Source organism: Xiphophorus hellerii, chromosome 6 (assembly GCF_003331165.1).
Source record: "Xiphophorus hellerii strain 12219 chromosome 6, Xiphophorus_hellerii-4.1, whole genome shotgun sequence".
Classification (NCBI taxonomy): Eukaryota; Metazoa; Chordata; class Actinopteri; order Cyprinodontiformes; family Poeciliidae; genus Xiphophorus; species Xiphophorus hellerii.
The window spans coordinates 29,264,939-29,292,475 of NC_045677.1; the positions used below are offsets into that span (position 1 = coordinate 29,264,939).

The 27,537-nt window shown below is 39.7% G+C and overlaps 2 protein-coding genes across 3 annotated transcripts; one reads left to right on the forward strand and one right to left on the reverse strand.

Moving 5' to 3' along the window:
- Window positions 1–3,266: 3,266 nt before the first annotated feature.
- LOC116720936 (uncharacterized) lies at window positions 3,267–10,700 on the forward strand. Of its 2 annotated transcripts, none has more exons than XM_032564450.1 (4): window positions 3,267–3,386; window positions 3,536–3,587; window positions 4,829–4,865; window positions 6,523–10,700. In XM_032564450.1, the coding sequence occupies exon 4, from the start codon at window positions 6,551–6,553 to the stop codon at window positions 8,618–8,620; it is 2,070 nt and encodes a 689-aa protein (XP_032420341.1). In that variant the 5' UTR covers window positions 3,267–3,386; window positions 3,536–3,587; window positions 4,829–4,865; window positions 6,523–6,550; the 3' UTR covers window positions 8,621–10,700. The 2 variants fall into 2 exon arrangements, with proteins under 2 accessions (XP_032420341.1, XP_032420342.1); XM_032564451.1 differs by having other exon boundaries at window positions 6,527–10,700.
- Window positions 10,701–14,918: 4,218 nt separating this feature from the next.
- LOC116720946 (uncharacterized) lies at window positions 14,919–26,819 on the reverse strand. Its single transcript, XM_032564471.1, has 8 exons — window positions 26,228–26,819; window positions 22,919–23,176; window positions 22,042–22,168; window positions 20,443–20,627; window positions 19,137–19,261; window positions 18,812–18,959; window positions 17,895–18,049; window positions 14,919–16,929 (listed from the first exon to the last, which is right to left on the reverse strand). Exons 1-8 carry the CDS (start codon window positions 26,802–26,804, stop codon window positions 16,837–16,839), a joined length of 1,668 nt encoding a protein of 555 aa, XP_032420362.1. The 5' UTR covers window positions 26,805–26,819; the 3' UTR covers window positions 14,919–16,836.
- Window positions 26,820–27,537: the final 718 nt, after the last annotated feature.

Here is a 27,537-nt window from a genome sequence, read left to right on the forward strand (position 1 = left end):
CAAAGATATCAGGAGCGTTAACACTAACCGTCACTTCGGTTTTCATTTCGACAAACTCACTGGAAACGACTCTGCTGGTCGTGGTTGATATCAAACTGTGGCTGCATTGGCTCAACATCCTGCTACTCAGAGTTAATTAGGTTAGCTACAGAGTTTTATCAGTTAGTTAAAGGTAAAAGTAAAAATATGCACCAAGAACAGAACCAATAAAATGATGCAATGATGCCGCAGTTCAGTATGAAACCAGAAAGAGGAATTTGGAAATGAGGTCAAATTTGTTTTCAACCAGTTTAGTTTGAACTATAATATTCTGCAGATTCTTCCCACAATAACAGCAAAATTATAGAAGTTTGCAGTGGCTGAAAATGTAGGAGCACAGCGCTACCTTTAGTTTGACCTTCAGTTTAGCCAACGGTTAGCTCTTGAGAAAACGGGATATTTAGCGTAGCAGCTCAGTGGAAGGTTGTGGAAGGAATCATGCAATAAAGCCAAAACATTAGCATGGCTGTTACAAGAGGTGAATCTTCCAGTCACCCAAACTGCAGTAACTTTATTAAACGTCTGAATGTATTTTATTTCTTATTCTCATGCTTCTTTTTTTCAGTTTCTGGAATTTAATTTGTAGTGTTTTTATGTTTCATTTTACTTCCATGCAGATATTAATATTGCAACTTATTGTGTTGGTGTCAACAAAAAGTTTAATGCAGTAATAAAATGTTTGTTTTTATTTTAGACATTACATTGTTTTTGCACTGCTGTACTGTGCTTTGTTTTCCCAAGTCAACAGTACTTTTGCTTAAATTATGGATTCATTTAGTAAAACAGAAGCACATTGGGTGATTTCTCTGTGTTGATTATTGCTGTTAACGTGTTGCCATATAAGTTCATTCCTGTTTAGTTTTATAGTTTATTCTTGTTTTTTGTATTTGTTGTGTCGACCTTTTTGTTCATCTTTATATTTGTCTTTGGCAAAGCAGCAAAGAAGGATTTACTGACCTTCTAGCATTAAAATATTGCACCACAATTAAATAACAAACACATAATTAGCAACAAAAAAATCTCAGACATATTATTTATATTTCTGTGGAATTTAGCAAAAATAATTTGGTAATTTTACGAGACCTAAAACAAGTGACACTTGGTTTGATTTAACTTCAGAGTGAGAAAAAAAAAGATGTGTGTCTTTCATGTGGCGTATGTAAACTTCTGGTTTTAAATGTCGAGGCTCTGCTCCCCCCTCTGCCCCTTTTGTTCCCCCCTCTGCCCCTTTGGCTCCCTCCTCTGCCCCATTTTTACCCCTTGGCATGTCGGAAAGGCTCCAGTCTGCAGCTGAACCTGAACTGGGCAGAAAATGAAGAAGTGAGAAGCTGCCTTTCACTTTCAGATTGACACGGGGAATTTTCCAAAAAAATTTGGGTTCTTTCAGGTCCCAAATGGGTATAAAGAGTCAAGACAGCAAGAGCAGATTTTATTCTGGTTTTTGTCTTTATATCAGCAAATGTCACCATAAGTCACCCTGAACTGCCTTTCCTGCTGCATTATACATATTCTGCAGAAAAAGAGAAAAAGCATCTAAATTGTTTGTAAAAACAAACAATTTCTTTTTTCCACTGTGACTAAACTTCTCTTGCTTTTGTTAGTTGCGATCAACACAATTATATTTTCATAACCAAAAAAAGACTAATTTTATTTTCATAACTTTCATTGTACATTTTGTTAGTGTTGCCCATTTTAAACTGTAAACTTTGGTTAAAAACATAAAAATAATTTTGTCTCATTCCTCCAAACAGAACTGGTGAAATTAGTTCAAATGTTGTGACTTAACCTGTAATAATCTAATGAAGGAAACGTCTGTCAGTGTGGAAGTGAGCTGTTGTCATCGTTGAGGCTCCGCCCACTGACAGGATGCCACAGCAGCTGCCCACTCCACAGATCAGATTCTCGCTAGTTAGAAGAAGTGAAAACCACAAACTCATTTCACAGAAATGACAGAATCAACAGGATTTCAGAACATGGTTAGAAAAGCTGCAGAAGCGAACGTCTCCTCTCTAAATAAATGTATTTCATAGAATCCAAGCAGCATTTCTGTGGGATTCTGTGCAGAATGGTTGAATCAAGTTAAACTGTAGGTGTGTGATCGTTAGCTGGAGGTTTGATAATCCTGTGAGATTATAATTTCTAAGCCAACCTTCCAGCCTCGGTACCTGCTCAGGTTCAGATTCTTCTCTTATTGACTGAAGATCAGAAATTCAGTCGGATCCGATCAGAACTGATTTCACTTTCATGTTGACACAGAGAAACTCTGAAGTTCGTCTCAAACATTTTTCAGGTTTTCCAAAGAGCCTGAGGTTAGGAAAGTAATTTAGTCATTAATTTTAAGTGACAACCAGCCTGGGAAAACATTTCTACTATGATTGGTTCGTGGTCTGTTGATGCCATTTTATGAATTTATTCACATTTTATTTTAATACTTAGTATGAGGGAAGGGCTGGATTTCTTTTAGTTTTTGTCAATATTTGTTGATTATGTTCATAATTTAATCTAAAACATAAGTTTTAGATTAATTAATGACACAAATCATCTAAGCTCATTTTTATTCAGTAGTTTGAAGCAATTGCATTTATTTAAAGGAATTTAAAAATATATATATTTTACCTTGACATTTATTGTATACCAAAAAGTAAATTGCAACGACATTTACTTTAAAGAAACGATGTAAGCCTTCAGAATAACCAAAATAAATAAATTGAAGCTCATAATTTATTTTTAAAAATTACATTCTATGTATGCAGCATTTTGTGAATGTTTGTGAATCTTCTGAGTGCAGTCAGTTAAAAATGATCTCCAACGAACCAAATATTTAAAATGAACGATTCTCAAATCCATCACTATTAATATTACCTCACAGCACCAACAACCATGAAAACACTGAATAGCCTGTGTGGTTTTGGGTGGATTTTAAACAGATTACATGTTAAAACCTGATTAACTCTACTCTGTTCCCCAAAGGGTTGGCAGTTGTAAGAAATGCAAATGTGTTTCCCATCATTTCACAGAAATCCTTTAAAACTTGTCAACACATGCAACACAACGTCTAACAGAAAAAATGTCAAAAGCTTTTTTTCCTTTGCTTTTGAAAGTGTAAGTGTGTGATTGTGTGTGTGTGTGTGGGTGGGGGGGGGGGGGGTGCGTGTGTGTGTGTGTGTGTGTGTGTGTGTGTGTGTGTGTTTGTGTGTGTGTGTGTGTGTGTGTGTGTGTGTGTGGGTGTGTGTGTGTGAGTTTTATCCGTTGTTTCAGTTTTGCTTTGAGCTGAATCGTGAGGTTATAAATGCAGCTGCAGTAAATGAAGGCAGAACTTTCCCTCCGGTTCTGACAGAAGATTGCTGGTAAGTTTATAAACTCTCACATCTTCACTTTTTTCTTTTTTTTTTTTTTTTTTTTGCATTTTTAAAGTTTTATCTTTAAATTCTGTTTTGCAGATTTTTGTGTGAAATCCAGTTAATAATTTGTTTGTATTTTTTGTGAATAAATTCAGTTTATCAGCAGGAGAACATAAACCACAGACTGGAGACAAACAGATAAGAAAGGTTAGTTTCTATTTATCTTCTCTAAAGTAACTTTTCTTTAAGTTAATTGTAATTTAATGTTTAGAATCTATCAAATAGCCTTGGTAAAAATAAAACACCGTCTATCAGTTTGATTGATTGAAACATAATCTGTTCCTTACCAAGTTACTTTTTCTATTTAACATCTGAACTCCTCATTTCTGCATGTTTATCAAACAGATATTAGTCCAATAGAAAAGTTTGAGAAAATAGTTATGCACCTAGAAATCTAGACAATAAAATCTTTAAAACTGGATATAAAATGTGGCTTTAACTTACTGCAACTTAATGCTCATTAATATTAAGAATGGATGTTTTGGAAATATGGCACAAAAAAGCATAACTAATAAGTTCATGTGAAACTCCTCATATTTCATTCTCCTTTCTGTGTAACATAATAAAAGTTCTTAATCAATCAATCAGTTCTTTATCAATCAATCAGTATCACTGTTACACACAATAAAGTGATCAGGTCCCACAAATAAATAACAGAATAAAAATAAAATTAAACTATACTGACACAAGATAAAGTAAAACCATGAAAGCAGAAACATAACAGATCCTCAGAAGTTATTTTTAGTCGGGTTTGAACATTTCTCGTGTTTTCACATGTAACATGTGAAACAGGCTGCAGGGGGAAGAAATGTCCCAACATGCAGCTCAGATCTGCTTCAGTTTTTCTTTCCCTGATTTGGCCGTTTTTGTCTTTTGCTCCATTTTGCTTTTACAGGAATAAACTGACAAGTTCAGTATTTTTTTTATTCCAGATTTCTTTCAATAGTTGAATTAAAGTTGTTTGGTGTTTTCTAAGTTCTTCACTGCATCAAGTCAAATAAACTTCTGACTAAAACAATTAAACCTGATTATGTGAAATATTAGATGTAAAGATGTAAAGAGTTAAAGTACAAACATTTGTTTTCAGTTCTGCAGAGCTGAGCTGTTTGTGTGTTTCCTGTTTACAAATGAATAAACTTGACCTGTTCCCAGTCAAACTGAATATGACATGTTTTAAATTGATCAATTAACACTGCATCACAGAAATAACCATTAATAACCTCATACTACAGGTTACTAAATGTTAATTATTCTGATAATTGTGTTAAATTTATTGGTTAAATCTATTATGAAAGAGAAACTTCAATGTTTTCCATGTTTCTGTTTATAAATATTATTGCATAATTTAATCAGGCCTGATAATTAATGTTCTTTTTATTGCATTTCAGGATATTGACAGTTACTGACTGGAAGCAGCTGAAGCAGGTTTGTTGTGACTCGTGTTTAATTCAACACATTATGTGAAAATGATCCACGAGTGAAAGAGGTGAAATATCTGCTCTACAAAATATCTGTATGGTTGGTAACATTATTTTTTTTAAAGTATGGCGTCACATTCCAGGCTCACTTTTTGGCTTAATAAATGATCTCAAATCCAGTTTTGCTAGGAGACACGAGTCTCTGTTCAAAACCTCAGACTAGTTCCCTCTTCTCTAATTACTCTGTTGCAACACTTGATGTCTCAACAGCACATAAATCTGGATACATAACTAAATTCAGGCTTTATTCTCTTTCACTGCTAAGGTAAGAATATTCAGTATGGGATTAATGGGAATATCTACATTATGTTGACAGAGGAAAGTTTATTTCTCTTTTCCTTTTCTGCACCGTCTTCTTCGTCCTCTTCTTCTTTTTCCTCCACATTTTGAATCCACATCCGGTTCTTTTCCTATCAGACCCAGTCCATGCTGGGTGTCTGGCACTTGATTTCAGCTGAAAATCTGAGAAATCAAATTATTGAATCAGATTATTGGAGAAATGGTTGTAGAAGTTCGTCCTGCAATCGAGGTTGCTGGTTCGATCCCCGCTCTGTCCCTCTCTGTCGTGTCCTTGAACAAGACACTGCACCCACGTTTCCTGCTGATGATGGTCAGAGGGCCCAGCAGGTGGCGCCGGTGCACGGCAGCCTCACCTCTGTCAGAACGCCTCAGGGCAGCTGTGGCTACTATCCTGTAGCTTGTAATAGGACAAAAGCTACATACAAAATCTGTAGTAGGTAACCTTTATAATATAAATGTCATAATAACATTACAGTATAACATCTGTGAAAAAATGGGGTTCACGAGGATGATTGACAGCGCTAAGACTCTGATTGGCTGTTCTGATGGAGGGGCAGTTTATCATTATTATCATCAGCATCATTTTCTGCCTTGGAAAGAGGCAGAAAAACTGTTTTTTGTTTTTTACAGATTATCGGTGTCATAGTGAAAGTTTGAACAAATATGTGAAATAAACAATTTTATAAAAGTTATCTACTGCAGCTTTAAAGCTAAACATTACTCAACATTACTCAGATAGCCCACATACTACTGACTATATTTTAGCTAACCTTAGCATTGTAGCTTATTTTAGCTTATACACTATTGTTTTCATGCTGAATGAAGGGCTTCTGATAGCCTACATGCTAATGGTGGCATTGAAGCTAAAATTAGCATTTAGGTAATGGTAGCTTATGTAGTACTGCTTGCATACTTGGAAGATGTTACTGGAGGTCAATATGCTAGCAATAGCCTTCATGCTAATCATCTTGTTAGCTGATTTTGTTATAAAGACTTCATGTAATGTGCTGGATGGAGAAAGTCGATGTCAGTCAACATGATAGTGATAGCCCACATAACAAGAGTAGCCTTTTAGCTAAAAATAGCATTTTAATAAATTTTGATATAGCAGCTTACCTTTACATACTGAATGGACCAGGTCAGTGTTAGTCAACATGCTAGTACTTTATAGGCTTTGATGTGCAAAGCCTAAAGTATGCAACAGATGCAGCTGCTTAATATTGATTAGATGGTCCAATAAAAAAACATGTTACTGTTTCATAGGAAGACATTTTATTTTTTATGCTGTTTCTGTTTGACTCCAGGCAGATTGGCAACAAAGAAGAATCTACAATGGCTGTCAAGACGTGGGGGTTACTGATCATAACTCTGTTCATCGTTGTGGTTGTAATTCTGATGCTCCACTGGCTGAACATCATCACACTGACTGATGTATTCACATCTCAGAGGAACCTCTCAAAGTTGGTCATCGCAGCATTAGACGATCCAAAGATATCCGGGGCGTTAGCACTGATAACCACTGTGCTCTTCATCAAGTCAAACTCCCTCACAACAATTCTCTGGCTAGTTGTGTCTGCAGTATTTAGCCTGCATTGGTTGAACATCGTTCCACTGCCGGGTTTCTTCCCATCAGCATTAGATGGTCCTAAGATATCAGGAGCAGTAACGGTGTCAATCATACTGTCTCTTACTCTGTCAACCTCATTGACAACAATTATCTTGGCTGCTGTGAATGTTGTTTTTTGGTTTAATTGGCTGAACATCATCACTCTGAGTGATGTATTCACTTCTGAGAGGAAGGTCTCAGAGTTAGTCTTCACAGCATTAGATGATCCTACGTTTTCTGGAGGGTTAGCACTGACAGTCACTGTGTTTTTCATTAAGTCAAACTCCCTCACAACAACTCTGTTGGTTGTTGTGTCTGCAGTATTTAGTCTGCACTGGTTGAACATCATTACACTGGCAGGTTTCTTCCCATCAGCATTAGATGATCCTAAGATATCAGAAGCGATGATGGTGACAATCACAGTGTTTTTCACTCTGTCAAACCCAATGACTACAACTGTCTTTGCTGCTGTGAATGTTGTTCTTTGGTTTAATTGGCTGGAAATCATCTCACTGAAGGATGTATTCTCATCTGAGATAAACCTTTCCGAGTTCGTCTTCACAGTATTAGATGATCCGAAGATGTTGGGAGTGTTAACACCAGCAATCACTGCGTTTTTCATGTCCAACTTATGGGTAATAACTCTCTCACTTACTGTGTATGCAATCGTTTGTTTGCATCGCTTTAACATCGTTACACTGACAAATTTCTTCCCGTCATGGTTAAAGAATCCCAAAATATTAGGAGTGTTTATGGTGACAACCGCAGTGCTTCTCACCGTGTCAACCTCACTGGTAACAGCTCTCTCAGTTGTTGTGAACGTCATACTTTGGTCCAATTGGCTGAAAATCATCAACCTGACGGATGTTTTCACATCCGACAGGAACCTTTTAAAGTTGGTCATCCTGGCATTAGACAATCCAAAGATATCAGGAGTGTTAACACTGACGATCTCTGTCTTCTTCTTCATATCAAACGTGCTGGTAATAACTATCTCAGTTATTGTGTCTTTAGTATTTAGTTTGCATCGGTTTAACATCATTTCACTGACACATGTCTTCCCTTCAGGGTTAAAGAACCCTAAAATATTAGGAGTATTAATAGTGACAGTCACTGTGTTCCTGACTTTCTCAACCTCTTTGATAACAACTCTCTCAGTGGCTGTGAATATCACACTTTGGTTCAACTGGCTGGACATCATCACAGTGACAGACTTAGTCACACTGGGTTCAGATGTATTCATGTCGTGCAACAGTTGGTCAAGCTACTCAAAGACCCGCGCTGAGTCAAGCCCAGGAGCTAAACGATTGGCTGATGTTGTCAAAGGGAAAAGCACTCTAATAACGTCACAAACTGGCTGTACCCCAGTTTACAGACTTCCACTAGAAGAGAAACAGATCAACATTAATGGCTGCAAGAGCTTCACTTTTGGAGAGAAATCCATGAATTGTAACAGAAACATCATGGTTCTTGGAGCTGCAGGTGCTGGAAAGTCCACCGCCATCAATGCGATGATAAACTACGTTCTAGGCGTTAGATGGGAAGACTCGTTTCGGTTTAAGTTAGTGGATGAAGGTCAGTCAGACTCACAGGTTCACAGTCAGACATCAGAAATCACAGTGTACAAACTCTACCACCAGGAGGGATTCAGGGTGAACTACTCCCTCACCATCATAGACACTCCAGGCTTTGGGGGAATCGGTGGCGTAGACAGAGACAAGGAGATCACAGAGCAGCTGCGAAACTCTTTGCTAACCAGGAAGGTGTTGGTGAAGTTGATGCTGTGTGTTTTGTAGTTCAGGCAGGTCTAACTGAACTGACATCAACACAAAGATATGTGTTTGATTCAGCGCTGTCAATCTTTGGCAAAGATGTGGCAGAAAACATCAGGATCCTGGTGACGTTTGCAGACGAGCAGCAGCAACCAGTTGTAGAGGCCATCAAAGTGTCCGGTGTCCCATGTCCTAAAGGTGCAGACGGGCTGCCAGTTCACTTCAAATTCAATAACTCAGTGCTGTTTGCTAACAACAAACCCTCCTTAGTAAGACGCATGATTTGGCCCTATAAAGAGAAAACCTTTGAGTATTGGAACATGGGGACAAAGAATATGGCCGGTTTCTTTGCTAGTCTAGCTAACATCAAAACCATAAGATTGACAATGACCAATGAGGTTCTGAAAGAAAGAAAGCACCTGGAAAGTACAGTGGAGGAGCTGCAGAAGCAGGTTAAACTCAACTTGGCCAAGCTGGAGGATATCAGGGAGACGAATGACAAACTCAAAGAGCATGAAGCAGAAATCAGAAACAATGAGAACTTTGAGTTTCACATCACTGGGAGAAAGAACAGGCAAATTGATATTTCTCACACTAGGCAGTATATTACCAACTGCATGCAGTGCTATGTTACCTGTCACTATCCTTGTGGCATACCGAATGATGATGGTAAGAAAGGATGTTCTGCAATGAACCAAGATGGATACTGTCATGTATGTCCAGGGAAATGTTTCTGGAATGTGCATTCCAACCAGAGCTTCAGATGGGAATATAGTCAAGTTAATGAAGCACAAACAGTGAAACAACTGAAAGAAAAATACGAGAAAGTTTGTGGACAGAAGGTAACCTTAGAGGAGCTGATGAAAAATCTGATGTCAGAGTATCGATCTATGCAGGATGATGTGGTGAAACTGATTGCAGAAGCTGCAAAGTGTCTGAACAGAATGAAAGAGATAGTCCTGAACCCAAACCCCCTTACTACTCCAGAATACATCAACATGCTTATTAAAGGAGAGGAACAGGAGGCCAAGCCAGGCTGGGAGGAGAGAGTTCAGTCTCTGATGAAACTGAAGGAAAAGGCAGAGATCATAGCTAAAGTAGAGAAGGAAGTTCTGGGTCATTAGTAATCTGATGTTTCACAACAAATCTAAAAACAGACAATGATCAGTCAGCTACCAACACTGGCTGGGATGTTTTCAGTTTCATTGATTTTTGCTTCTTTAAATGACTTTGCTAATAATTGTATTGTATTTTGTGGGTTTTGCTGGGAAACAAATCAAGTTGTTTTACTTTGTCATTTTAAAGATGTCTCCACCAGTATTAGTTGGGGTTTGGAGTCACAACTGCCAACAAATATCTAAAACCTGTGAATATCTTAGATCCCACCCCAAAGGCTCTTACAACCGTTACTATTTTAACAGTTCAAACACCAAATATACCTTTATATTCATTAATACATCCAGTGGAAACAGTTTTGCCACTATCCACAGTCTTCCTTTTCGCCGTTCTTGTGGGTTCAGCCAATCAGTGCCAAGGAAAATGAACGGTGCTCTTGGATTGGCTGCTTTGCAAATAGCCAGTCGTGTATCAAGTGTCTCAAGTAGAATTGCAGCAAAAATATTTCAGCTTTCTAAATTTCATGTTTTCATAAATATTTGAGATTTTCTTCAAATAATTTGGAGTTATGGTCCACATAAAAATCAGCAAATTGGTGAATCTGTGAACTCTGAACCGCGATCAGACGGGCGTCCGCTGTGTGTCTTTGGGCTGTTGATGATTCTGTGTGCCTGCTTTTCACTTTGGGTGGAAATGTAGATTTTTTTTCTTATTTTCTTTAGTTGAAAGAAAAACCTGTCCTTTCTCACACATAGAGATCTCCTCCTCAGTGCATTATTTTAATTTGATATTTTGAAAGGTTCCACAATACAGATTTTTAAGGTTTGTGTGAATGTCATGTAATGGCAGCAAACGGATTCATAAGTGGATAATTATCCATTGGATCCAGTTATTCAGCAGATAATTGGATTGAATTTACTTTTTTGTAAAGTCCCTGAAACTATGTTGTTATGAACTGGCATTTTGTGAATAAACTGAATTTAATTGAGATAATCGAATCGACTTTTTCTTTAACTGCTTAGAGATGGTCTTATTTCTAGACATAAATCATGTTAGTTCAAAAAGTAACATTGAATTTCTCTATAGACAGAGTATTTTGAACCATTTGTGTATTTTGAGAACTTCGAAGCAACTTTTCAGAAATTTGTCACATGACTGCTGACAAAATTTTGTTTTGAAACACGAGTTTCTCTGTGTCAAATTATTGACATAGATTAATGTAATTAAAATTGCAGAAGAAATTCTCATGTTTACTTCTAATAAACTCCATTAACAAACCATGTAGTTGAGCTCAGCTTTCATTCACAACACTGGGTTCTGTTCAGTTCCTCCTTTGTCCACTAGGTGGCAGCACACCTTCAGTCGTTGATCATGGCGCAGGTCTGTGAAGTGCAGGAATTACAACATTCAAATTATACTTCATTTTAAAAAACACATTTCAACATCCACAAAATAACAAGAAGGAAAAATTCTGTTTTAGGAAAATCAAAACAAAACATTTATTTTAAATTCAGTCCAGAAAAACATCAGAAAACGACTTCAAGATAAATAATCTTTAACAAATTATTATTTTAGTTTTCACAGAGCAGCGTTCCAACATTAAACATGATTTTTATCCAGGAAGTTTTACGTTTCTTTAATCAGATCGGGATGAAAAACATGCATTTGTGATATTTTCCATAAAAAGATTTAAAGAATATTCATGAATCGTTTTCAGTGTTTTGTTCCCTGATGCAGCTAGTTACCATGGCAACAGCTACAGTTTCCTCCACACAGGAAGTGATGTAATTCCTCGTTGCCATGACAGACTTAAAGTTGGACGTCTATGGATGCTTTTCTTTTGTTTTTAAGTTTGTCTTTATTTTTTCTAAAATAAATCTTTTTTTAACCCAACTTTCTGTCCAGAATAAAAACATTTTCTGATTCAGTTTGATCAACAGTTCAATCAAATTTAGACTTTAGATTGATGTGTTAAACATTCATGTTGGAAAGACAAAACAAGAACCAGTTTTATAATATAAAACAATAATCTTTGAAATAAAAAGACGCAGTAGAGCTGAACGTTGAAACAACAACAAGACAATAAAACTGTTTAAATTCTTCAGTTCTACTCAGATTCTTGCTGAAATCCGATTTTCTGCATTGTTGATTATTTTATTAATAAAATATGATCTCAATCAATCAATCAATCAATCAAATTTTATTTGTATAGCACATTTCAGCAGCAGGCATTTCAAAGTGCTTTACATCATTACAAACACAGAAACACAAAGCAATATAGAATCAATAATCAAAACACAGCATTAAGTCAAGTTCCATCAATAAATTTGTAATTGATTACATTTCAAATACAATCCTAAACAGGTGGGTTTTTAGTCGAGATTTAAAAGAAGTCAGTGTTTCAGCTGTTTTACAGTTTTCTGGAAGTTTGTTCCAAATTTGTGGTGCATAGATGCTGAAAGCTGCTTCTCCTCGTTTGGTTCTGGTTCTGGATGCAGAGCAGAACCAGAACCAGAACCTGAGAGGTCTGGAAGGTTGATACAACAACAGCAGATCTTTAATGTATTGTGGTGCTAAGCCGTTCAGTGATTTATAAACTAACAACAGGATTTTAAAGTCTATTCTTTGAGCTACAGGGAGCCAGTGGAGGGACTTTAAAACTGGTGTTATGTTCTCTATCTTCCTGGTTTTAGTGGGAACGGCAGCTTTATGACCCCAAGGTGATGAACATGCTGGTGTGAACTTTAGTTTCTCTGAGATCAACGGACCAGAGGAGCTTCAGCCTCATGTAGAGTCTGGACTCGTTCGTTTGGGTTTAATGAATCGGTTGAGAACTCTTACTGTTGTTCCTGTTGAACAGAAATCTGGTCCAGGCGGACATCTTGGAGCCACACTGCGCCCTGACCCGCAGGCTGTAGTCGGAGTCAGATCCCAGGTCAGAGGTCAGGTCGCAGCTGGTGAGGGGGATCCTCTGGCACTCAGGAGCGTTTATCCAGCTGCCGTTCTTGATCAGGAGCTCAAACTCCCTGAAAACAGAAGCAGGAGGAAACAAACTTACTCAGAAACCAGCCTGACTCTCTGACGGTCTGGTTACAGTCACTGAAGTTTCCATCAGCTGGGTTTGATTCCAAGAGAAGACTCTCAGTAATCCTCGCTGATCTTTTTTCTCTGTGTTGGTTTTGACCTCAGGTTCAGGATCAACGTTGCTCAACAGCCGTTGATCTGCATTCCCCCTGCAGACGCTGCAGCTGTCAGTCAGGCATGCTAATGGCTGCCAGGCGTTGATCACTCTGACCTCCTGTTTGCTGTGACTCACCTGCCTCATCCATCAGGTCGGGTCGGTTTGCTGGAATATGAAGCAAAACTAAAACATAAACAGTCAGGCCGCTGGCGCTCATAAACAGCATGTTGCCTCTGCAGCTTGTGTGAATTTTACCTGATAAATAAATCTGTGTTTTCATTGTGAGAGGAAGAAAACATGAGCTGCTTCCATCTGGGAAACTTTTCATTTAGTCTGAAGCTGCTGCTGGTTTCATTCACTGTTAGTTTATTACTAACAACCTCAACAAGGTTTGTCTTCATAAGTTTATTATGTTTTAAATGCTTTACACTATAAAAACATAACAAGATTCATTAATTATAAAACGAAACAAACATTGCATTTTGTAAAATTCCATCATAAAGATCATCAATGCACATGAAATATATTGATTAATGATCCAGTTCTGATCAATCCAAAGCAACTTTGACAGGTTTTAGCCTTGATTTAAAGGAACTCAGAGTTTCGGCTATTTTGCAGTTTTCCAGGAGTTTGTTCCAGATTTGTGGTGCATAGAAGCTGAATGCTGCTTCTACATGTTTGGTTCTGGTTCTGGGGATGAATGGATGAATTTCTCTATGTTTTGCTGTGACTTTAGTCCTTTAATCGTGGAAATGTTTTTCAGGTGACAGAAGGCCGACTTTGTAACTGACGTTATGTGTCTGAAGGTTCTGCAGGCCTGATCTCTAAAACCAGGCGGATCCCAGAAACCCTGATGGGACATGAACACCTGAATCTGTCACTACGACTTTAAATCTCTGTTCAGTTTTATTATTTAAAGGGAGGCTAGTTAATATTTTTATAATAGAAATGATGATTTGGCAGAAGAGCTAACATCTCTAAGCTAATGCTTTGGTCTTCACTGTGTCTCAGGCTGAGTGTTAATTATGACCCACATGCAGGACAACAGAGCCAGCTGTGTGATGAAGAGGAGTTTAACACTGAACTGAAAAACATTTTAAAAAACCATGAGCCAATGAGAATCAAATGAGGGACAGTAGAGGCAGAGTGCATGCTGGGAAACTGAGGGAAGGAGACTAATTAACACCGAGGAGAAATGAACAATAACAACATATTGTAAGGATTTGAGTTTTATGTGTTTATTTAGGTTTCTGTGTCGTTGAGTCTCTGTGTTGTCCCGGCGACCCCTTGATTGACCCCAGCTGTGTTTTGTTCCTCGATTCCCCTCTGTGTATTTAAATCCTGTGTCTCTTCGTCCTTGTCGGCTCCTTGTCTCAGTTGCTACCAGTTTTGAGCTCCTAGCCTTCTGCTCACCTGTGCTGCCTGGATTTTGTGCTTAGTCTTCATTAAATCATTTCAATCTACTAACCTGGGTTCACTGCGTCACCATTACACAACCCGATAACATGACACATATGTCTTTAAAACACTTTACAAATAAGTATATTATCATAATCTTTATTATTAGGACACCTATTATTATTATGATCATTTCAGTGAATCACTGATGTGACATCAGTCCCAAGGTCATGATTCAAGCCTGATAAAAAAATAAAAACAAAGAAGAGCAGAGATTCAGTGTTTGTGATGAAGGTTAGTAGTTGGTGGCAGAAAATCCCAAACAATGAGATTCATGATGTTAAGAAGTTTATTTTTCAGGTTTGTTCCAGAAGGTTACATTTTGATAAACTTAGTTTAGGTTGATCATAACATGATGACTCTGGGATGGATGTGATGGTTTCCTGGGAATGCTGCCTGACAGGATCTGAGTATAATGAGCGATTATGAAAACAAATCAGGAGAAAATGAGTTTCTAGAGAAGATGTCAAAAACCAGTCCGACTTAATTCTTCACTAGTTTTCTGCTCTTTGTTTCTCCTGACTGGTTTGGTGTCAAATGTCCAATAAAGTGTCACTGATGTTTTGTTTTTAAAGTTTTTTTATTCTCAGGATGCGTTCAGGTACAGATGGGATTAATAAAAACCGAGTTCCAGCTAATAAAATCCTAAAACAGTTTAATATGTTTAAATATGAACCTATAAAACTGGTTCATAGGTTCTTTCGTTCTCATGAGAATGAAAGCTTTTGTAGCAACGCGTGGTGAACGGAGGAATGCTGTTCCTTCAGAAGAACCGTCGGAACAATTGGCCGACACTTCAATGAAGTTTCTGATTTACAGCAGCATGACACACAGTTAATCATTGACATAAATCATCAAAATATCAGGAAACTAAAAAAACAAACATCTTTCATTCATGCAGAGTATTTAAATTCTTCATTTTTTCACTGACATAGATCAGTGCTCTTGAGTTCATATGGACAAAATTATACTTCATTTTAAAAAACACATTTCAACATCCACAAAAAAACAAGAAGGAAAATTTCTGTTTTAGGAAAATCAAAACAAAACATTTATTTTAAATTCAGTCCAGAAAAACATCAGAAAACGACTTCAAGATAAACAATCTTCAACAAATTATTATTTTAGTTTTCACAGAGCAGCGTTCCAACATTAAACATGATTTTTATCCAGGAAGTTCCACATTTCTTTAATCAGATCTGGATGAAAAACAAACATTCAGAATCATTACTGATGAAAATCTTTCACACCCTCAGAACAATAATGCAGAAAAGAAAGATTAACTTTCCAACATGAATGTTTAACACATCAATCTAAAGTCTAAATTTGATTGAACTGTTGATCAAATGGAATCAGAAAATGTTTTTATTCTGGACAGAAAGTTGGCTAAAAAAAGATTTATTTTAGAAAAAATAAGGACATGAACTGAAATAAAGACAAAAGAAAAACATCCGAGGCGTGCAGTGGTGGCAGAGTGACCCGTATTTGGAGGCCTTGATCCTCGACGCCGCCGTCGCGGGTTCGACTCCCAGACCCGACGATATTTGCTGCATGAATTCCCCGTTTCCTGTCAGCATATAAGGGACACTAGAGCCCATAAAAGACCCCCTGGAGGGGTAAAAAAAAATAGCATCCCTGGACGTCCAGCTTTAAGACTGTCATGGCAACGGGGCATTACATCACTTCCTGTGTGGAGGAAATGGTAACTGTTGCCATGGTAACTAGCTGCATCAGGGAACAAAACCCTGAAAACGATTCATGAGTATTCTTTAAATCTTTTTATGACTAAACAAGAACCAGTTTTATAATATAAAACAATAATCTTTGAAATAAAAAGACGCAGTAGAGCTGAACGTTGAAACAACAAGACAATAAAACATTTTATATTCTCCTTCATCAAAACGTTTCTGTCTTTTTCCAGACGATCTCTGAGTTTGAACCTAAACCAGGTAAAGTGTTCATATGATGTAAAACCTGAGAGATAATATAATATAATATAATATAATATAATATAATATAATATAATATAATATAATATAATATAATATAAAACTACCTTTAAGTTGACACAAATCTTGAATAAACTGGGTTAAAATAAATCTTTTATGGTGGAAAATAAAGAAATAAAAACCTGTAACTCACCAAATCCTCGTTTTTTATCAGGGTGGGAAAAGTTTCGGTTTTACTTTTTATATATAAATATAACATGATCTTTTTCTGGTATTTTCAGAGCCTTGAACCTTCTGAGAACAGCTTATAAAAACATTCATTGACTGTCTGTACAACACAAACATGCTGTGGCTGTGACCTTTGACCTCCTCCCCCCTCATGCTGGTAAACCAGTAGAACCTCGAGGTCGGCCTCCTTCGGTACGCCGGACCCGGGAAACCCCCGGTCGCCCGGGGTGACGGCTGTTTCCGTGGCGATCACAACGCAGCCCTGACAGCTTGTATAATCGTGCAGGTAGAGCGGCGCTGAGATGGCGTCACGTTGCTCCGCCTCTCAGCAGGTGGGGCGTTTCCTCACAAAGCTCCTCCCTCTGCTGGGGAATCGCAATCCGGACGGCGAAGTTTCCGTTCTGCACACAGATCAAAAACCTGGTTCAAAACTTTAACATTATTTAATAAATCCAGATCTAAATCCAAACTTCCTGCTTCCTGCAGTTTGCTTTATTTCTACACCAGTTTCACAAAGCAGGTAAAACCAAAAACAAGCCGCAGGAACGCCGCTCATCCGGTCAAACCGACGGCAGCAAATCCATCGTTTCTGGATCAAATCATCATTTTTCTCTGTAACTTGATTACAGAGAAAAACAAAAATGTCTGAACAGAAGATCAGTGTGGAAAATCTGAATCTGAAGTGGGAAACGGGATCATTCAGAGATAAACAGCTTTGGAGGATAAAATGTATAATAATAAACGGATGTCCAGTTTCTAATTCTGACCAAATTTCCTGTTTCAACATTAAAATAAATTAATTTAAAAAATGTAAGATATTGTCAGGGATTTTCTTGTTTTGTGGAACATTTTCTTCCTGGAAGGGAGGACGAGAAATTTGGTGTTCAAAAGTGAATCAATCAATTATGTTTCTCTATCACTGTAAAATAAAAATATTTTATAAGTTGTTATTTTTGGTTGAGTTTTTTAGTGATTTTGTTTTTGTTTTTATCCTTAATGCCACAAAGGAGGTTTTTTTTCAGAGAAATGCCTCAACACTATTTTTTAAATTTAACTTTTTTTATTTTAATTTCGTACATTACAATAGTTTGTTTAGTTTCTCTTTAGAAATATAAAAGTTCCTCCAGGAGAAAATTCCCCAAAACATAACAATATGTCAATAATCTTTAAAACTTAGAAATAAGAAAAAGAAAATCTTGTAAAAATGAGTCTTCAGAACATGTCAGCCTTTTTTCTTCATACAAATTTTCTCACATTTTGCACCCAGAAATATTTCTGTGAAAATCTCCCAATGAGCCTGACGTTGTTTAATGAACGAAAACACAATAAAAACTGAAATGTGCAGCTGGACGTGTTGAAGACTCACCAGCGACGGCGGCAGCGGCTCTTTCTGGAAATACTTCTGACAGGAGTCGGGGCGACAGTGGACGAGCGACCAGAACAAACCGATCAGGAGGCCCAGCGTGACGACGACCGTCATCGTCACCGCGGTGGGCTGCTTCCACGCCGGAGCGCCAGGACCTGCAGGAGAGCCAGGCACGGTTCTGATTAAAGCACCAGCCAAGTGGGAACTCATCCGTTTTCTAATGAGATTCGAGTCTTAGGAGGAATTCACACCGGCCCGGTTCAGTCCGCTTCGCTAGGCGCGGTGGGAATGCTAATCGAACTCTGGTCCAAACCTCAGTCTGGGTTCAGTGGAAGTGAACATTAGTTCGGTTTGAATTCAAACACCAAGCGGACCTGAGACCGCTTCAAAGAGTAGACTACAGAGCAGGGCATTCTGGGTAAATACAACCAAAACAAAGGTGCTAGCCAAGCGCTAGCAGGAGAAATGTCCTGTGTTATTTTACCAAAGACTAAAGAGAAATCCTCCAATCGCTAAAATCTGACGCCTCCATTTGAGTTTTTGTGAAGAAGGAATTTGAGCTCAGTATCTAACGAGGTTTTCAGGTTGTTTCATTCAGTGGTTCTTGGTGCAGCGCCCCCACAGGCGAGGAGGGGAACAGGTTGCTCAAAGAGTTTGGTTGTTTGAGTCAAAGCAGAGAGAAAAAGACCCACAGCAGCTGGAGCAGATGTTTCACCTTTGGTCCCAATCAAACCGACTCTACTGGACCACCAGATGTGAAAACATCTGTTCTGTAGAAACCGTCAATAAATCCGTCACTACGAAAGATATTCTTTGGATATAAAGACTATTAAAACCAGAACAGCTCTATTCTTACAGCTGATTAACCTGGTTTAATGTTTCTGGAGTCAAACCGAAGAGTGAAACGTTTTCCGTACCTGTGATGGAAACACAGTGGCTGTCGGTGAATCCACTCTGCACGTCCAGATTCAGGACAACCTTCGCCTTGACGCAGTACACTGTTCCCTCCTGCAGGGCGGCGACCTGCAGCACCTCCTGGTCTGCTGGCATGGAGTAAGTCTGGGTCTGAAGACACAGAAACAGAAATGCAGGAGAAACGGGTCAGTTCATGCTGAGTGAAAACAGCTGCAGGCTGAGATAATCAAACTTTAGTTCTAGAGACCAGAAAGAAACTGAGGGGAGAAGAAGAAGAAATGAAGATGAGAACGAGATGAAGAGGAGCAGACAGCTGAAGAAAACAACCTGCTGCTCTTTGTCTTTCCTCCACATCGTCACCATGGTAACGGCGGTGAGAGGAAACTTCCTGACGGACACCAGCAGAACGTCGCCCGCTGCCGTCACCCTGAGCTCAGGAACTGGAGGCGTGACTGCAGAGACACATGATCACACCATCACTTCCTGAACATACGACCTTTGACCTACAGAGAAAAGCTCAACCAGGACTTTGACTAGGCCACTGCAACACCTTGTTTGTTTTGTTTGTCAGGCACTCTGCTGCTGCCGATGGTCCAGTTTGGACCAAACTTCAGACTAAATGTTCTGTGGCTGCAAAGCGAGCCCACATCATCAGCCCTCCTCCACCGTGCTGTTAGTTTCTAACATGATTCTGTTCATCACAGACAAACATCAGCATGTTGGTCTCTGTGTTTCCAAGGATTGTTACTTTAAGCTTTTAAAATAAGTCACAGGTTTTCAGTCTTTTTCCTGTTGTCCTGTTGACCTTTAACCTTTAACCTACTAACTGAAATCTGAGCTGTATCGTCCTCTGCTGAGAAAACTCACTGTTCTAAGATGTTTTCCAATCATGAAAAATCATTTCTCCGTGGAACAATACAAACGGCTTCATGACTCTTCTCAGGTTGATGAGCAGCAGCCATCTGGCGGCCATCTTTACTGCCGTAAACGGAGCGCTGCGGCGGCCATCTTTACTGCCGTAAACAGAGCGCTGCGGCGGCCATCTTTACTGCAGTAAACAGAGCGCTGCGGCGGCCATCTTTACTGCCGTAAACAGAGCGCTGCGGCGGCCATCTTTACTGCCGTAAACAGAGCGCTGTGGCGGCCATCTTTACTGTAGTAAACAGAGCGCTGCGGCGGCCATCTTTACTGCCGTAAACAGAGCGCTGCGGCGGCCATCTTTACTGCCGTAAACGGAGCGCTGCGGCGGCCATCTTTACTGCCGTAAACAGAGCGCTGCGGCGGCCATCTTTACTGCCGTAAACAGAGCGCTGCGGCGGCCATCTTTACTGTAGTAAACAGAGCGCTGCGGCGGCCATCTTTACTGTAGTAAACAGAGCGCTGCTCAGTAACGGCTACGTTCTTCTGTGCATGCTCATCACTTTGGGGTCATAAAGTCTGATTGAGATCATATTTTATTAATAAAACAATCAACAATGCAGAAAATCGGACTTCAGCAAGAATCTGAGTTGAGCGTCTGGACCGGCTGTGTGAACTTTAGTTTCTCTGAGATCAACGGACCAGAGGAGCTTCAGCCTCATGTAGAGTCTGGACTCGTTCGTTTGGGTTTAATGAATCGGTTGAGAACTCTTACTGTTGTTCCTGTTGAACAGAAATCTGGTCCAGGCGGACATCTTGGAGCCACACTGCGCCCTGACCCGCAGGCTGTAGTCGGAGTCAGATCCCAGGTCAGAGGTCAGGTCGCAGCTGGTGAGGGGGATCCTCTGGCACTCAGGAGCGTTTATCCAGCTGCCGTTCTTGATCAGGAGCTCAAACTCCCTGAAAACAGAAGCAGGAGGAAACAAACTGACTCAGAAACCAGCCTGACTCTCTGACGGTCTGGTTACAGTCACTGAAGTTTCCATCAGCTGGGTTTGATTCCAAGAGAAGACTCTCAGTAATCCTCGCTGATCTTTTTTCTCTGTGTTGGTTTTGACCTCAGGTTCAGGATCAACGTTGCTCAACAGCCGTTGATCTGCATTCCCCCTGCAGACGCTGCAGCTGTCAGTCAGGCATGCTAATGGCTGCCAGGCGTTGATCACTCTGACCTCCTGTTTGCTGTGACTCACCTGCCTCATCCATCAGGTCGGGTCGGTTTGCTGGAATATGAAGCAAAACTAAAACATAAACAGTCAGGCCGCTGGCGCTCATAAACAGCATGTTGCCTCTGCAGCTTGTGTGAATTTTACCCGATAAATAAATCTGTGTTTTCATTGTGAGAGGAAGAAAACATGAGCTGCTTCCATCTGGAAAACTTTTCATTTAGTCTGAAGCTGCTGCTGGTTTCATTCACTGTTAGTTTATTACTAACAACCTCAACAAGGTTTGTCTTCATAAGTTTATTATGTTTTAAATGCTTTACACTATAAAAACATAACAAGATTCATTAATTATGAAACACCAACTCAGACCTGTAACTTTCTATAGACACTAAATGTGAGCAAATATTAGTTTTGTCCTATAAGTAACTCAAAGCGGATCTGCAAACAGAAAAACTCTTCTGAGCAAACAGAGCAGCTGAACAGAAGCTGCTTTCATTTATTGTGTCCAACGTAGAAATGAGTCATTATTTCTACATTAGGGGTCAATAAGTCTGTTTTTATGTATTATTAGAAAATAAACACAGAGAGAAAAACTAATGTCTGCTGAAAGCCAGAGACAGATTTGAGTAAGGAGCATAAAAAGGGAAAAGTTAGTGGAAGAAAAAAGTAAAGATCTGATTGAATTTCTCACTGAAGTCACTTTTAACTTCTGGAATCAATAAATCACCAAACGTGTTTCTAAACGGCTGATTTATTGACCTCTGACCTTTGAGGTGAGTCAGCCTGCAGACTTTTAGTTTTTTGTTGAGCCAATTTATTGAGAATTAATTCAGTTTCCAAAAACTAAACCTTAAAATTCTGATGACTTTTCACCAAAACTTAAAACTTTTCATCTGTGAATCATTACTGGATGATTATTCACAATCAGCAGCGATAATATTTACATGATTCATCGATAATATTTACATGATTCATCGATAATATTTACATGATTCATCGATAATATTTACATGATTCATCGATAATATTTACATAATTCATCACTGACAGCTAACATTTTTCTGTCCGGTGTTTTATGCGTGGTTACGTTTATCTTTTAGCCTCCTGCGTTACTCTGCTAATCAGATCAGCGGTTTGGTGACTTTACTCACCCCTGGTACTGAACGGAGTAAAGCACGGTGGAGTTGCATGATGCTGTGGGCTGCGTCCAGCGCAGGACGTGTCTCATGTTGACCGAGTCCATGCAGACGGACCCAGGAGCCGGCGGCGTCCCGACGCCTGCAGGAGAGTTTCCATCAGATTGTCTGAGTGGACGGAGATCTTGTTGCTCTTTTCTTTTAAAAGTATAAATCCTTATACATTTGGTTTCCTTACAAACATATAATAAAACATTTAATTCTGCTGAACAATAAGTTGAATGAAAAACTGTGAAATGTTTGTCAGTAAAATGAACCGAGCAGCCGATGGATGAAATGTCTGCAGGACGAATTTAATGTTCACAGAATCCAGTTCAGCCTGAATTCAGTTTAAATGATTCTGATTAATTCCAGTAGAACCAGAACAACACGACCAGCTTTGTTATTCTAATGATCCTGAAGTGAAGTGAATATACATTTAACTCAATATTACTTTACTTTATAATTATTCTCTAGTCTTAAAATGTCAGAATTTGTCTGAAGACATTTTAAAGTTGAACTGATCGTCGCTAATTCTGATCATTTATTTTCTATTTTTAATTTCACTTTAGTAAAAACATGTTGAAGTCGTTCTGCTCTTCAGTCAGCACCAGTAATGATTTCATGTTTACAGCACATTAATATCTAAATAATGTAAAAATCACAGTAATATCTAAATAATGTAAAAATCACATTAATATCTAAGTTTCTGTGCAGATAATTTTTTGTTGCATTAATGCTATGAAAAACTGCAGCAGGAATAATTCTGATATTTTAGACTTGAGTTTGAACTTCTAGTTTGTTCTGGACGAACCGTCGCTGCTGGAGGAAAAGTTCAGACGTTTCTGCTCACCGTTGGTGAACTCCAGCAGGACGACCATCATGAGCAGCTTCCTGCTCATCGCCATGGCAGCAAACCGCGGGCCGGAGCCCCACGGAGCGGAGAAACCAGACCGTTTCTGTTCCTGCGGGAGGAAACGTGTCTGATGTCCTGCGGAGCGTCGCTCTAACCCATCGTCTGCTCGGTCCAGCCTGGGAGAGGCAGAAGAGTCAGCAGGGATCCGCTGTGATCTGCTGGTGATCCACTGAGGAAATGCGACGCGCCCAGATGCTGAGGAAAGATTTGAAGACGGAGATCTGGTCGGACCGGCTGGGAAAGCCTTCAGGGCTTCACCTGTCGGCTCCGGTTCACATGGAGACACACCTGGACGGATCAGAGGGAGAAGCTGCTGCTCCGCTCTCACCTCACTGACAGAAAATAATTATTAAAAACATATTTCAAGTCTGATTCTGTCCTGATTTAGTTTTCCTGGTGCCCTGACCTCTGACCTTTTCTGCAGCTGAAACAGATAGAGTTGTTTTTTTCCCTGTTTTCTTGTTGTTTTCCTGCAGCAGTGACCTCTGACCTCTCCTGCAGCAGTGAGCTCAGGGCTCAGCATGTCTACACGACGCGTTTCTCCGTTTTTGTTTCTCGACGCGTGGAGCCGCAGCATCAGTTCTGCTCTGATCAGATCAGCTTCTGTTGAACCAGTAAAGTCAACTTGATGGTTTTACTGGGAGGAAATTATTCCATTAACACGTCTGATCACAGAGAAGCTGCAGAGACCTGAATGGATTCCAGGTAAAACAGGAACTTCTGCACAGAACCAGAGACTCAAAGTGACTCAGGAAGGTTAAAAAACAGGAGAAGAAACTGAAACAAACTGATAAACTAAAACATTCATGTTTTCAGTTCTGATTTAAAGGAACCAAACGTTTCTCATGAATCTCTGTCACATTTCTGACTCAACCTTCTGACTTTATGATGTCAGAGAATATTTTTCATGTTTTTATTTTGGACGTCTCTTCTCTGCATGGCTCTAAAAGTAACATGCAAGTAAAACAAATGTTTTTTATTTCCAGTGCGACTCTGTGTTTAAGCTGAGCATTAAAACATAATGATGTTTCAAATCTGAGCCACTGGTTTTATGTATTATGTATTTCTGCCTTGACTGAATGTCTGAAATAATTCTTTCATTTTTACACCACAAACTATGGAAGCTTTGAATCAGAGAAAATTGTTTTATTTTGATTTTTTTTCACATCAGAGAATATCCAGGTTAATGTATAAATGTCTCAGTGTTTTGGGCCATTTTTCTCCTGTGGTTCTGAAACCAGTAACGTTTGGTTCTGAGCTCAGAATAATCTGAATAAATCTGAAGGATCCAGATGTTTTATTTAAATCTCCCAGAGAAGATCCGGCTGTTGGCTTGTTTTGGTTTCATTTTTGTGTTTATTTTCTTGTTCATGCTCCAGCTCTTCCTCATTGTTTCATTCTTTATATTCTAATTATTCCTTTATTAGGACGTTTCCATGGTTATTGTTTATTTCCTCCTCTTCTCTCACATCATTTATTTTATTGTTGTTAATAATCAGTGTTAATATTCCGGCTGTCTCTTCCTGCACCGTCTGGTTTGGACTCATCAGGTAAAAAGTCAAGTAGTGATCCTCTGTCAGAATAGAACATCTCTGTTTTCCATCCGTTTGTCTCTTTTTCATCCTGTCTGCAGGTTTTCTTCTCTAAACTTCTGCTTTTCCTCAGGCTTGTTTCTCTGGAATCGTCTTTCAGATTAATTTCTGAAAGACGTTAATTTGAGGGATTGAGTGGAAATGAGAGAATGAAGTTAAAGTTCATTAAAAATCTGTTCATTCTGTTTAACTGGAAACTTTCCAGTTTTCAGACTCTTTCCTGTATCAGCATCACTTTATTATTCAGTCCTGTAAACATGTTTGCTTTGCAGCCTGAAGAAAAAACAAGAAAAACACAAAAACGCTGCAAAGCAAAGAAAACATGAAAAATTTCATAATATCCAAACGAATTCAAAAACACTTTTCTGAACCCAGAGGGAAATTAAATCACGTTATTGATTTTAGGGAACAGTTTGTGCCAAGTTTATTAAATCACAAATCAAAACATGTTAAGATAATTATTTCTGTTATTAAATATAAAATGTAACTGAAGTGGAAACAGGAATTAAAGTTGCTCTGTTTTCTATTGTGTGACAGAAAGGTCAAAGGTCAATTCGTCAGGCTGCTGAACATGTTGACCTGCTGACCTGCCCTAGTTTACAGTAACAGTTGCCATGGTGCCACGCCCAGTGGCCGAAACCGACCGGAACCACCTGACCGGGCCGCCAGAGGTCAGAGGTCAAGAAGAACCAGAATGACGGCAGATTCAATAAAACCTGTGAGGTTGTTGATGCGAATCGTTCAGAATCAGTTTGGTTCTGGGCCGGTTTCAGTCGGGTCGCTCAGCTTCTTCAGCGGTCGGATCAGAACGCGTCAGACTTTGGACTCTGGAAGTGAGCAAACATTAACCAGCAGCCGCCATAAAACCATAAAAGCTGCTGACTGGCCTGCTGAGTTTCACCGAGACCAGAACCGCTGGAGAACCCAAACCAAACCCAGACCCAGACCCAAACCCAGACCCAAACCAAACCCAAAACCAGACCCAAACCAAACCCAAAACCAGACCCAAACCAAACCCAAAACCAGACCCAAACCAAACCCAGACCCAAACCAAACCCAGACCCAGACCCAAACCAAACCCAGACCCAGACCCAGACCCAAACCAAACCCAGACCCAAACCCAGACCCAGCCGCCCCGCTGCCTTTATCCTTTATCCAGACCATTTATTTAGTTTACCCTGAGGTTTTATGATGACATCATCAGTTTCATGTTTTCATGTTTAAAGTTTTTTCTGGATCAGGAGAAACGGATCAACATCACCGTTTCCATGACAACATCTCACTTCTTCTTTCCTCAACCTGTAAAGGTCAATCTCGATTAAAACAAAGTTCCACATTTTCATTTCTTCAATAAACAGAAACGACGGAGATCAGAGTGAAAACATCCTGCAGATAAATATCAATATTACTGATTTAATAAATACCAATAATGTTGATTTAAATGTCATTTTTATGTCCAACTATGAAGGTTGCAACTCCTGTGAAAGAAAACGTGAAAATTTCTCATTTTGTCTTATTGAAAAATAAATGGATGGATGATTTTTAGATTTTACTTTTTGTTTCTGGTTTGTCTTTACAGGAAATGTGGTTTATAGTAAAAGTCAGACTGTGACATCATTAATGACATCATTAACGAGGTACAACGGTTGGTCACCTGGTGAAGAAGACGTCTTGCCACCATCTTGCCTCCATCTTGCCTCCATCTTGCCTCCATCTTGCCACCATCTTGCTGCCATCTTGCCTCCATCTTGCCACCATCTTGCCTCCATCTTGCCACCATCTTGCCTCCATCTTGCCTCCATCTTGCCTCCATCTTGCCACCATCTTGCCTCCATCTTGCCTCCATCTTGCTGCCGTCTTGCCTCCGTCTTGCCTCCGTCTTGCTGCCATCTTGCCTCCATCTGGCCTCCGTCTTGCCTCCATCTTGCCACCATCTTGCCTCCATCTTGCTGCCATCTTGCCTCCATCTTGCCTCCATCTTGCCGCCATCTTGCCTCCGTCTTGCCTCTGTCTTGCCTCCGTCTTGCCACCATCTTGCCTCCATCTTGCCTCCATCTTGCCACCATGTTGCCTCCATCTTGCCACCATCTTGTCTCCATCTTGCCTCCATCTTGCCTCCATCTTGCCTCCATCTTGCCACCATCTTGCCTCCATCTTGCTGCCATCTTGCCTCCATCTTGCCTCCATCTTGCTGCCATCTTGCCTCCGTCTTGCCTCCATCTTGCCACCATCTTGCCTCCATCTTGCCTTCATCTTGCCACCATCTTGCCTCCATCTTGCCTCCATCTTGCCACCATCTTGCCTCCATCTTGCCTCCATCTTGCCTCCATCTTGCCTCCGTCTTGCTGCCATCTTGCCTCCATCTTGCCACCATCTTGCCTCCGTCTTGCCTCCATCTTGCCACCATCTTGCCTCCATCTTGCCTCCATCTTGCCACCATCTTGCCTCCGTCTTGCCTCTGTCTTGCCTCCATCTTGCCACCATGTTGCCTCCATCTTGCTTCCATCTTGCCGCCATCTTGCCTCCATCTTGCCACCATCTTGTCTCCATCTTGCCTCCATCTTGCCACCATCTTGCCGCCATCTTGCCTCCATCTTGCTTCCATCTTGCCACCATCTTGCCGCCATCTTGCCTCCATCTTGCCTCCATCTTGCCACCATCTTCCTCTGCTTGGTTGTTTCTGGTTTCTGTTTTTTCAGGTTTTGCTGATTAACTTGTAAAAACGCTGAACATGTTCCAGAAATATTTCTGACTCTTTCTGAAGTTTTACTGGGAACCAGAGACCCTGAAATGTTTGTCCAGTCTGTCTGGGACAGGAAGTGTTTGTCTCCATAGAGCTGGCTGCCATGGCAACACAGCTGATTCCTCCTCATTTTGCAGGTTTTTAATTGTTTTAGGGTGAAAACCTGTTTGTTTGGTTCACCATGACCTCCAGTCTCTCTACTGGAGTATCTGAGGAGTGGC